Genomic DNA, 11738 nt, shown 5'->3' with positions numbered 1-11738 from the left:
ACAGATTTTGGCTGTATGTAATTTTAGTTTTTCTTGTAGTGTAACGCTAAGAAAGAACACATAAACACGGATGATTTTTCCATTTTACCCCAAATTTTGATAGGCTGAAGACAAAGAAAAATAAATGAGACAAAAAAACAAAAGATAAAAGATAAGATTATATTACAAAATAAAAATATTAAATATATTTATAATAAAAAAATTATATATAATAATAAAAATAAAATAAAATAATTAATTATATTATAAAATTAATATACATAATCGATGTATAATATATAATCGAATGTGTATATAGATTCTATAACATAAGATATATATAACATATATATAAAATTATAAATTAAAATATTAATTAAAATATATTTTTAAAATAATAATAATAAATATAAATATAAGTATTACAAAGTGGACTTTAAGCCTAACTCAACCCCATAAAACCGGCTCATGAGGTTGAGGTTTGCACCCACTTATATACAATAAAAGGCTCTAATCTCTAGTCGATGTGTGATCTCCAACATACCCCCCTCACGCCGAGACTGTCAACTCGTGTATGGGACTATATATTATAGGTGGTCTGATAGCGGTCCGATAGCGGGTGGCACGATACGCCCAACACAAACACTCGCTAGGATAGGCTCAAAATGGATCTGATACCATATTACAATTAATGAAGATGAATATTCCTTGTCTGATGTGGTGCATAAAATGGAGTGCACGTAATCAAACGAAATCGCAATAGAGAAGGAGAGGTTCTGATGAACCCTAATTGCAAATGAAAAAGAGATAATGACTTAAGCATAAAAGAGAGAAAAGTAGAGAAAAGAAAATACAAAAGAAATTCTTATTTACTTGTGTATTAGAGAGTAAAATACATGGTGTATATATAAGAAAAAGACTAAGATCTAGCTGAAACAAAAAAAGGAAAGTTGGGTCAAACAAACAAAGCCCAATAACTTAAAACAGAAAAACTAAATATGTTAACAATAAGTTAAATAAATTAATAATATTTAAATAAATTTATTTGATCATAATATTATTAATAATAATTAATAAAAAAATTATAATATAATAAAAATAAATATAGTTATTTATATATAAAAAAAATTATATAATATTATTATTAATTATAAAAATAAATATGTAAATAAATTAATTGGTTGTTTTAAATATAAGAATATATTTGTAGTCTTAATATTTTATAATTTAAAAAAATTAAAATTTCAATCAGACTCATCACTCACAACTTGATTTTATGAAATAATTTATAAAATTAAATTTACAAATACTTCATTGTTAATCATAAGAGTAAGTTTGTAAACATACATTTAGCACCTTTAAAAAAATTAAAAATGTTATCGCAACCATCACATCACTCACAAACTCCAATAATTTTACTCACACATTTACTCTAACATATCTCACCTCAAACACAATCACTTTTTTCACACTTTCCTCTCAAATCCTTACACATCCACTCCTTCAAATCCCCACACATCCCTCCCAATCCAAACACAACATAAGAGTTATCTTCCTTTAATAAAATATTCTTTCTTTTGTAGTCAAAAATGATAATTTACAAAAATGATAATTTGAATACTTGATTTCTTAATCTTAAGATAAAATTAATAAGAAAGAACCAAGTGTGATTTATGTATGCATAATAAATAAAAGTGACGTATGACCTTGTTTGTAATGAAGTTTTAATTACTGAAATACTTCACACTCAAGTTTCTCATAGCAAAAGTACACTAAGATTACCACTAATATTAGGATCAAATTGACGATCAACTGAATAAAGCTGAGTACATATAAGAAACACAATTGTTTTTGGTTTACTTAACCCTTTTATGGTTGGCCAAATGCCTATAAATACAAATATCAATTAAAGGAAATGCCATTTAATGCTCTTTACTCGTATTATTATTTTTTGCTCGTACAAATTTGAGTGTCACGAAGTCAGTTTTTAAAAGGTGGATCTTTATTGGGCAGTTGGACATTACCATCACAATGCACCTACTCAGAGTTTACAGCTTGTTAAAAGTTTACATGCAAAGAGCTTGATTTCCAAATTACAAGAAAATGGTATAAAAGAAGATAGTAAGAAAATGGTAATTCCTTATTCATTCTTTTGTATGTATTTACATCAATTCATGTATATGAAATATATAGAGTGTATGGAGACTTTCTCTCCAAATTACATATAATTGCGTATAATTGCGTATAATTACATATAATTGCGTATAATTACATATAATTGCGTATAATAATTGTATATAATTTGATCATCATTATTTCCTTAATAGTTTCCTCAAGTTGGTAGATGAAGATCATGAACTCCTGACTTGCGTCGCTGCGTAAAAAAAGTTCCTTACCCAATGCCTTCATAAAAATATCTACGAGTTGGTACTGTATCGGTACATGTGAAAGACTGATTATCCCGGCTTGTAATTTTTCTCACAAAAAAAGTGAGTGCTGCAACAGATATAGTAACCAAACTACCTCCAAAGAAGTATTAGTCATCGCGCGGTATTATGCTCTCGATGATATTGATACGTTTGTCTTTTTTTTTTTTACTTCCATGACATAATAGAAGAACCAAGAAAACTGATCTCTGAGTTGTTTGACAACCTCCCAAATTTGATTCGCAATAAGTTGTTAATGTTAGATGGTTCTCGGATGCCAATAGTAATATTTGTAATCTTTTGATGTGCTTTAGGACTCGAATTGTGACATCCCAATGAGGTTTTTGTGGAGCCTGTATATATTGACTTAGGGTCCGAACCAAAAATACTATGTCAGGTCGAGTAACTATGAGGTATATCAGTCGTCTTACAAGTCATATGTATTTGACTGGATCCTTTAATAACTCTCCATCGTCTGATGTGAGTTTTAGGTATTGCTCATTTGAAAATTTGTCTGGAAGAGCACGTCCCGAATCCTACAAAATATCAAGCGCATATTTTCTTTGTGACATGTAAACACCAGCTTTGGAACGGGAAAATTCAATCCCTAGAAAATATTTTAAGTCTCCAAGATCTTTAATGCAAAATCGTCGTAATAGACCGTCTTTAAGACACTGCATTTCTATCATATCATTTCCTGCCAAAAGAATATCGTCCACATAAATCAAAAGGACAATAAATGATGAGTTATTTTGTCTTGTGAATAGAGAGTAGTCCGCCTTGGACTGCCGAAATCATGCAGATTTAATCAGATGAAAAAATGTTGAAAACCATGTATAAGATGCCACTTTGAGACCATAAAGAGATTTGTTGATTCGGCATACAATGTTCTCCCCTGTCGAACATGCCCGGGTGACAAGTCTGTTGAAGATGGTTGCTGCCCCTTCAAGATTGTGTTTGATGAAGACTTGTATGTAGTGTTTGATGAAGACATTTATGTACTTTCCATGTATTTGTGCTTTGCTTTAAGTATGTCTTAGTTAGTGCTTAGAGGTTGTCTAAGAGTAGCTTTTTGCTGAGTAACTCACCTCATAACCACTGGCCATGTGATAAGAACAAGCATAAGTTTTCTTAAACTGTTTTCACATGTTTTACACAAAAACACGTTTACTGCATAAAAATAAATCTGTTCTTTTCTAAATAAACAGATTCATTTTCTTCACTGATGCCTTGGCTAAAGTCTTGTAAAAATTTGATTTTGTGCATCAAGTATTTTTGACTAAGTCTTCTTCTTTTCAAAACGACTGAGTTTCAAATAGTTAAATCTTCTCTGTTTTCGTTTTGAAAAAATAAATCTGTTCATCTGTAAATGAATAGATTCTTTTTCTCTCTGGTGCCATGACAAGCTTAAACGTTTTCAGTTTTATCTATGCACCAGAATGGTTGACTAAGTCTCCTCACTTAACAGATTCTCTAACTGCTTTTTGAAAATAAATCTGTTCATTTTATTTTCAATCTGTTCATTTTATAACAGCTTTAACTGTTTTTCAAAAATCTGTTATAAGCTGGCTTTCTATAAAATGCAAACTTGTTTTCTGAGTTTAACAACGATTCAAACAGTTTATACATTTGCAAAAACAAGTTTTGACAGCAGAGAGTTAAGTGTTTTCAAGGATTAGCATTTGTTCTTCAAAGATTTCGAAAATCACAAAGTGCTTGTTCTTGGTTTGGTTCCAAAAGCTTGGTGTGAGGTGCAGCTACTGTTCTAGCAATCTTGCCTACTGGTTTAAGGCTGATCTTTGTTACCTCAATCAGGTGTAGTCGTTTCACTTCTTATTACTTGTAATAGTTTGGTTGAATCCTCTTCTTGATAGGTGTTCTTGGAGAGTGGATGTATGTGTGTGAGTGCTGAAATAGGTTTTTTCAGCAAGAGTACCTAAGTTCTTGTAGGTTTCAAGAACAGTGGGAAGTGTACTTGATTGTACTGTGTGTTAGTGAATTCCACCTGTTGTTGGTGAAGACTGGATGTAACTCAGGTTGAGTGAACCAGTATAACTGCTTGTGTTCATTCTCTCTCACTCTCTGCAATTTCGTTTCTGCATAATTGATAAAACAGCAAAGAAATAAATCTGTTCAATTGAAAATAAATCTGTTCTTTCTGGGCACTGTGTATACTGTTCTTGATTTCTGAAAAAGGTGTTTGAATCTGATAAGAACGTATACAATCTGCTAAAAACCATTTGAACAGACTGACTGTGATAGGCTGCTTAAGAAACTGTCAATGCTATTAATTGAACCTTAAACAAATTGCTTAAAGTTGAAGCTTGTTGTGTTGTGATACATTGTTCTTAATTTCTGGAAAATTTCTTGACATCAAGAAGAACACTCATAGTCTGTTAAAAGTCACAGGAACAGCTTGTTTGCAAAGGTCACTCAATTAACTAGCATGCTATCAATTGAACCTTAATCACTTGCTTGAAATTGAAGCTTGCTGTATTTGTGTTTCACTGTTTTTCAAATCTGATATTTGTGTGTGTGCTGCTGGAAATTCTCACTGCATAATCTTGTGATTAACCTTGCTGAATTAAAAGCTTTTCAAACAAAAACAGTGCTGAAATAAATCTGTTCATTTTAACATAAATCGATTTATTTTCTGTAAAACTGGGTTAAACACTGTTTCTGCGAAGAAGTTTTAAAAGGTCAATTCACCCCCCCTCTTGAACTTTGGCACTATTAAACCCAACAAAGTCCATGTAAATAATTTTGTGCAATTTGTCATGTAAGAAGGCATTTTGCACATCCAACTAGTGAATAAACCAATTTCTGGCTGCTACAACAGTCGGTGAGGTGACACCTCAAAGCTGTTAATTTCGCTGTTGGTGAAAAAGTTTCACAATAGTCGACACCTTCAATCTGAGTGTACCCCTTTACGACAAGGCGCGCCTTATATCTGTCGACATTGCCATCTGATTTGTACTTTAATTTATAGATCCATTTGCATCCGATGGGTTTTTACCCAACGGGTAACGATGTCAAGGTCCACATTTCATCTAGCTGCAAGCCGGAAAGCTCTTCATCCATTGGTTTTTGCCAATTCGGATCAAGGATAGCTTGAGCATAAGTGTGAGGTTCTTTGGTGCTTGTGATGTTAACAAGATATGCACTATGTGTAGAAGAAAATCGTGAATTAGAAAGAAAATGATGCATAGGATACCTGATTCCATTTGGTCGGTCTTGGGTAGTGGTTGAATGATTGGCTTGAGATCCCGTTACGTAGTCTTAAATCCAGGAAGGTGGGGTTGATATGCAACTGGATCGTCGAACAGAAATGTTGGCTGGAGAAGGTTGGTATGCTAGATATTCAGGTGAATTGTGACGAGTAGGAGAAGATGGTGGATAATGTTGGACAGGAGTGGGTAAGTCAATGTCAATAACAGGCAAAATATCTTGTAATGGAGGTGAGGATTGCGTTTGAGACTGTTGGCAGAATGGGAAAACACTTTCATGGAATGTGACATCCCGAATTGTAAAAAAAGTGTTTGCATCCGTATCAAATAATTTGTATCCTTTTTTTTATTGTGAGGATAACCAATGAAGATGCATTGTCGAGCACGCAAATCATTTTTTTGTTAGGTGAAAAAACAGTTGCGTAAGAGAGGCAACCAAAAGTTTTTAGGTGAGAAAGTTAAGGTGGGTGATTATATAGCAGCTCATAAGGTGATTTATTTTTTAGTAAAGATGATGGCAAGCGATTAATAATATATGTGGCGTTTAAAACGCATTCCCCCAAAATTCTAATGGTAAATGGTATTGAAATAGGAGGGTTCGTGCTCTTGTGTTCAAAATGTGTCTATGTTTGCATTCTACTACTCCATATTTTGTTGAGGAGTGTAGATCCAAGTGCGTTGACATTCAATACTTTTTTGAGAAAAAAATTACACATTTAAATAAATTCCAATCCATTGTCAATGCAGATGGTTTTAATAGATGCCTGAAATTGATTTTATGTAAATGTAATGAATGATTCTAAGAGACGTTGGTTTTCAGATTTGTGATTTAGGATTTTTCAGATTTTAGATTTGTGATTAATAAGAAGAAGGGACATGTAGTATAAGTCTGCATATTATTTATCCGAGTCAATCATCCTCCTCGTAGCCAAGTCCTGCAAAACGCAATCATGTGGAAAAGAACGACACAACAAATTTAGTGAACTGTTTATCTCACTAACGAACATGAGATTTAAATTAAAAGAAAGAACGCAAAGATATTGCCATTGAATTTAATCGTGCTCGTAGATGAGATGGTTGCAGTTGAGTCTGTGGACAAATTAACATTTGGAATAAATGATGATGAAGTGTGTGTGAAAATTGTGAATCACATGCAATGTGATCGGTTGCTCCGCTATCCAAAATCTATGGTTTCGTAGTAGTAGAATCAATAGACGAGTTATGGGCAAACAGACTTGCAGCGATGCAATGTGATCAGTTGTTCCGCTATCTAAAATCCATGGTTTCGTAGTAGTAGAATCAATAGACGAGTTATGGGCAAACAGACCTGCAGCGTTTATAAACACATCACTTTTACCATTATTGTTGAGCGAGTAATCAGTCTTTGCGAATTGCTCATCGGACTCGGTGCCTTCTTTGCCAGACATGATTTCTTATTTAGCGGATAAAAATGGAGAGGTTGTCAGAACACGTACTACGATACCATATGAAAAAAATGGTATATAAGAAGATGGTAAGAAAAATGGTAATTCCTTATTCTCTTATGATCACTCTATTTCTAGAAAATATATACAAGTGTATGGATATTTACTCTCCAACCTACAAGCTAATTAGGTGGACACTAATCATAAATTCTATCATTATCAAATTAATTGCGTATAATTTAAAGATCATTATTTTTTTAATACATCTATTAAAAATAATATTAAACATTACTTTAAAATTAAATATTACAAAGCTAGATAACCTTTTAAAAAAATTAATAATTTTTTAAAAATCTTCGGTTTACTATTTGCGGAGTTTGTTCTACACCAAGTATTTTAGAAACAAAAGCAACCAGATCTGATTCTACTGGATATACTATATGGCTATGAAGACATAAGATATAGTGTATGCTATATACGATTTAGCAGTATCTATGCACTCTTAATATTTCTGAGCAAGTATCTATGTACTCTTTTAATATTTCGAGGTAGTATCTATTTTCTCTTTTAATATTTCGAGGTTAATACGAAATCAATTACTATAGAATAATTTAATTATTCGATTTGATTAGGTTAATATAACTCCATGTGATTCCCATTTGCTACTATAAATCAAGGCTCCAGTGAGAGTGCTGTTATATTTCAGCAACAACTAACCTGCAAGTTCCAAGACGGAGAAAACAATGGCCACCACCACAGAGGTTTGCAATATTCTCCTTTTTTTTTCTTTCTCAATTTCGGTTTTTCAATCTTTTTGCGGAGATCACATACAATACGTGAATGTTGTTTGTGCAGAGGAATGTGGAGCACAAGGGTCTCGAAGAACTGAAACATCTTGGGTTTGTTAGGATTGCGGCCATTAAAGGCTTTGTGTGTATTTCGAATCTCTACGACTTCGCAAAGCAAAATTCAGGACCTTTGAGATCTGCTGTTGGAACCGTCGAAGATACTGTAACTACCGTTCTGGGTCCTGTCTACCACAAATTCAAGGGTGTACCAAACCGTCTTCTCCTTTTTGTGGACAATAAGGTTTCTCCTTTTCTTATTTTTGGTTTTGTTTCTGGATTTGTTTGTTGTTGTTGATGTTAATGTACCTTCAACCTAATCCGGAGAAGCTTTTGTAAACAATTTGTCCTCTGTTTGTAATGGTGAATTTTGTTTCTGACTATATTTTTCTCTTTTTTTTCCAGATCAAGATCTATTTCAATTGGTGAAAATTGCCTTGTAAATCGTGGCAATAACACTCTTGTTATGAATACTATAGGAACACCAGGACGAATAACACCCTTATGTTCCTATGTTATATGGAACCTATTATATATGCATGCATACTGTAGATTTTTTGTTTTTCATTCTTACCCTGGAAATACTCTGATCCTATCATGCAATTTGATTATGGTACATGGGAACACAAAAATGAACTGAATTTATGTGAATTTTGCATGTCCTTGTATGAACATAGTTGAAATTCCACTGTAGATATTTGAATGAATTGGGAAATTGCTACTAGCTAAGCGATCCTTTTTGGGTGAACTAATTGTTACATGAATGTGGCAGGTGGATGAATCAACCCACAAATTCGATGAGCATGCACCTTCTTTAGTTAAACAAGTTGCAAGCCAAGTGAATTGCTTGGTCCAGGAAATGACAAACAAGGCAGAAAAAGTAGTGAGTGAGGCTCAATATGGAGGGGCACGAGCAGCAGCACAGTATGTTGCAACAGAGTCAAAGAAAATTGTGGTGTCTGGTTCGGTGAAATTGTGGGGTGGTCTGAACCACTATCCACCATTCCATGCAGTGGCAGAAATGGCAGTACCTAGTGCTGCACACTGGTCAGAAAAGTACAACAATGTGGTGAAGGGAATGAGTAAAAGGGGTGGTGGTGTGTTAGGGTATTTGCCCCTGATTCCAATTGATGACATAGCCAAGGCGTTTAAGCAGGGAGAAGGCAAACTGAATGAAGATGAAGCAGGTTCTGAGGGAGAGGATTCTTATTGAGTAATACTAGAACTACCACTACTGTAGTAGGTAGCTATTTTCTTTATAAAATCTGGTTCTGTCTAGTGTTTGTTGGAGTTTGAGGGCAATGTGGGTGTGAATGGAAGTGTAAGAAATGGTTGAGACTGTGTGGGGTGTGAATGTTAACCAATCCCAAGAAGAACATTATGTGATTATGTGAATGGTTGCGTTAAATGTTCACCAAATTGAAGTTGTTTAGTTTCTCATAATTATCTCGGTTGTCGTTTTGGGCGAACTGAGAGTGCTCGTTAACTTACTATTGGAACTCGGGAGTTCTCACTAACACTCTCCACCCCATATTTATTTCAAGCAAAAATATTCTTTCACGTACGCCACCTTTTTATAAAAATAAATATAAATAGAATGTTAACAAAATAAATAATTTATAAATTTATAATTTCAATGTAAGAAAAAAAATGGAAGTCTCAAAAGTATCATACATTTATTTGAACGCAAAAATTAATCATTTTACATAATACTTTTATCTTTCTGTTTAAGATTATTTTGGAAAATAAAAAATATAATAAATCTTAATAAAATATTATAAAATTTTCTATTTTATCATTGCTTATATACACATATACATATTGTTCTTGTCGAGATGAGGTATGTCGAAATCCGGGTGGGCTTCTAATGGTCTTCCTTCAAACTCTAGTGATTCAGCTTTTAAGGATTGAGGGGGGTTCCACCTGCAGAAAATTATCTGATGCTCAAGTTAGTAAGAGCATCAAATTTTGTGTATACAGTGAATATAGTGTTAAAGTTCGAGTTGAGTTTACTCTCTGTGAGTGGTCATCTATTTATAAGTTTTCATGGGCTTGTATCCTTGACGCTGATTTCTTCAGGTTTTAATGTGGCATATTATAGTATCTTTTCATAAAATTTGAATATCATGCATATAAATAGGAGTATTCTGTAATATGATCAGAGCATTTATGTAATAATATAATCACTTGATTCCCATAATATATCTATCTAAACTTGTTATAATTGTTAAATTCTAAACTAACATTTAATTCAATTGATAAATTTATAAATCTAGACATTACATTGACAATTCCTGCACATAGTTATACAAACACTCTCATTGAGTTATTGAACTATTATGTCAATCTATACATATATATATTATTTCTAAACCAAAATCATTTTAAAATCAAACAATCAATTCTCATCAAACCTTCCATTTGAACTTATTCAACAAACTATTCAATTCATTCATTAACTCATTCAATTCCAAACTCATACATTCTACAACATCTACTTTATATCTACAATTTCACATTTCAATCTCAAACAACTAAAATCTACACAAAAACAACAAATCCTGCAAGAAAATTTTGAAACTGGTGACTACGTCACCTCCACATCCAGATCTTCTAGTCTAGAGTTCTATTGGTAATTTGAACTAGCTTCCCTTACCTTTACTTGAGCAGATGCTCATTAAGAGCTTCAAACCTACCCAAAGTTTCAAGAGTAGCTTAACCTGCACCACAAAGTCCTGATAAAAAAAATGTAACTATATCACTAGAACTCTGAGCTAAAAAAGACTAATCCTAAAAATAAAAGGGTCACATGTGTAAGCTTATATCGAATCAGATCTACAAGTTCAAAACCTAAATAACTAAAGTTTTTATTTATATATTCTTTTCATTTTAATAATAAAATATTCAGGTGTCATTTAAAATATATCACTTCTACTCTAAAGTTATTTTCTAGATCTTTACATTTATAACTGATACTAACTCATATTAATGATTTTGAAAATACAAAATATAAATTTTATTTAAACTAACTTTCAATCAATTTTATTTTAATAAAAAAAATTAAAAAACTTCAATGAATTCATTATTTTATATTTTTATTTAAATTTGATTATATAAAAATATTTGTTAATCCAAATCTAGTTGTCCAATTATCAAATCTAACTTTGTAAGGTTCATATTGAATTATTTGGGGTATAGATCATAACGTGTCCGGATTGAAGCGTCCAAGGTTCAGATGAAAATGTTTAAGGTCCTGATTGAAATCTTCTACAATTTATTTGATTTTTTTTTTCTTTCATGATTTGAATTTGAATTTTGGCTTTTGTTAATTTAGTGGTTTTTTCATTTTTTATCCAATCGATTTGTGATTTTTTTTTTCTATTTCCCCTGTTAATTTTTATTTATATATTATTATCCCTTCTTATTTATTCATTTATTATTCTTTGTTGGACTCATAGATAAATTGATAAATAATATTTTTTTTTATTTGCAAACAATAAATATTTATCTAAACAACTCAAAAAAATTTAAGCAATTTTTATTATCATATCAATATCTTCCCATGATAAAGTTGCTTTAACCAACTATGTATATTTTGTAAGCATCTATCTCCAAGGAGGTGTTCTTAGTTCCTTTAAGATAGTTATTTTAAAAACAATTACTAAGAAAAATGAAATCATTGAATTTTTCTATTCTTAATGCAATTTTTGGTGGGTTATATATTGTACATCTTTCGGTTTTATTACTTTAATGCATATTTACAAGTTATTACATTTTCTCATTCTATTATCATTACTATTTTTCTCAGTTAAGGATTTAAAAGAAATTAAGCTATAT

General features: G+C 31.9%; 1 protein-coding gene across 1 annotated transcript; it reads left to right on the top strand.

The window, feature by feature from the left end:
• Positions 1-7505: 7505 nt before the first annotated feature.
• On the top strand, positions 7506-9344 carry LOC137817156 (Rubber elongation factor protein (REF)). Its single transcript, XM_068620406.2, has 4 exons — positions 7506-7604; positions 7689-7817; positions 7912-8145; positions 8674-9344. The coding sequence occupies exons 2-4, from the start codon at positions 7800-7802 to the stop codon at positions 9112-9114; spliced, it is 693 nt and encodes a 230-aa protein (XP_068476507.1). The 5' UTR covers positions 7506-7604; positions 7689-7799; the 3' UTR covers positions 9115-9344.
• Positions 9345-11738: the final 2394 nt, after the last annotated feature.

This window comes from Phaseolus vulgaris, chromosome 2, assembly GCF_051622355.1.
Source record: "Phaseolus vulgaris cultivar YP4 chromosome 2, ASM5162235v1, whole genome shotgun sequence".
Classification (NCBI taxonomy): domain Eukaryota; kingdom Viridiplantae; phylum Streptophyta; class Magnoliopsida; order Fabales; family Fabaceae; genus Phaseolus; species Phaseolus vulgaris.
The sequence above is the reverse complement of the archived record's forward strand: the minus strand, read 5'-3'. Positions and strand labels throughout refer to the sequence as shown.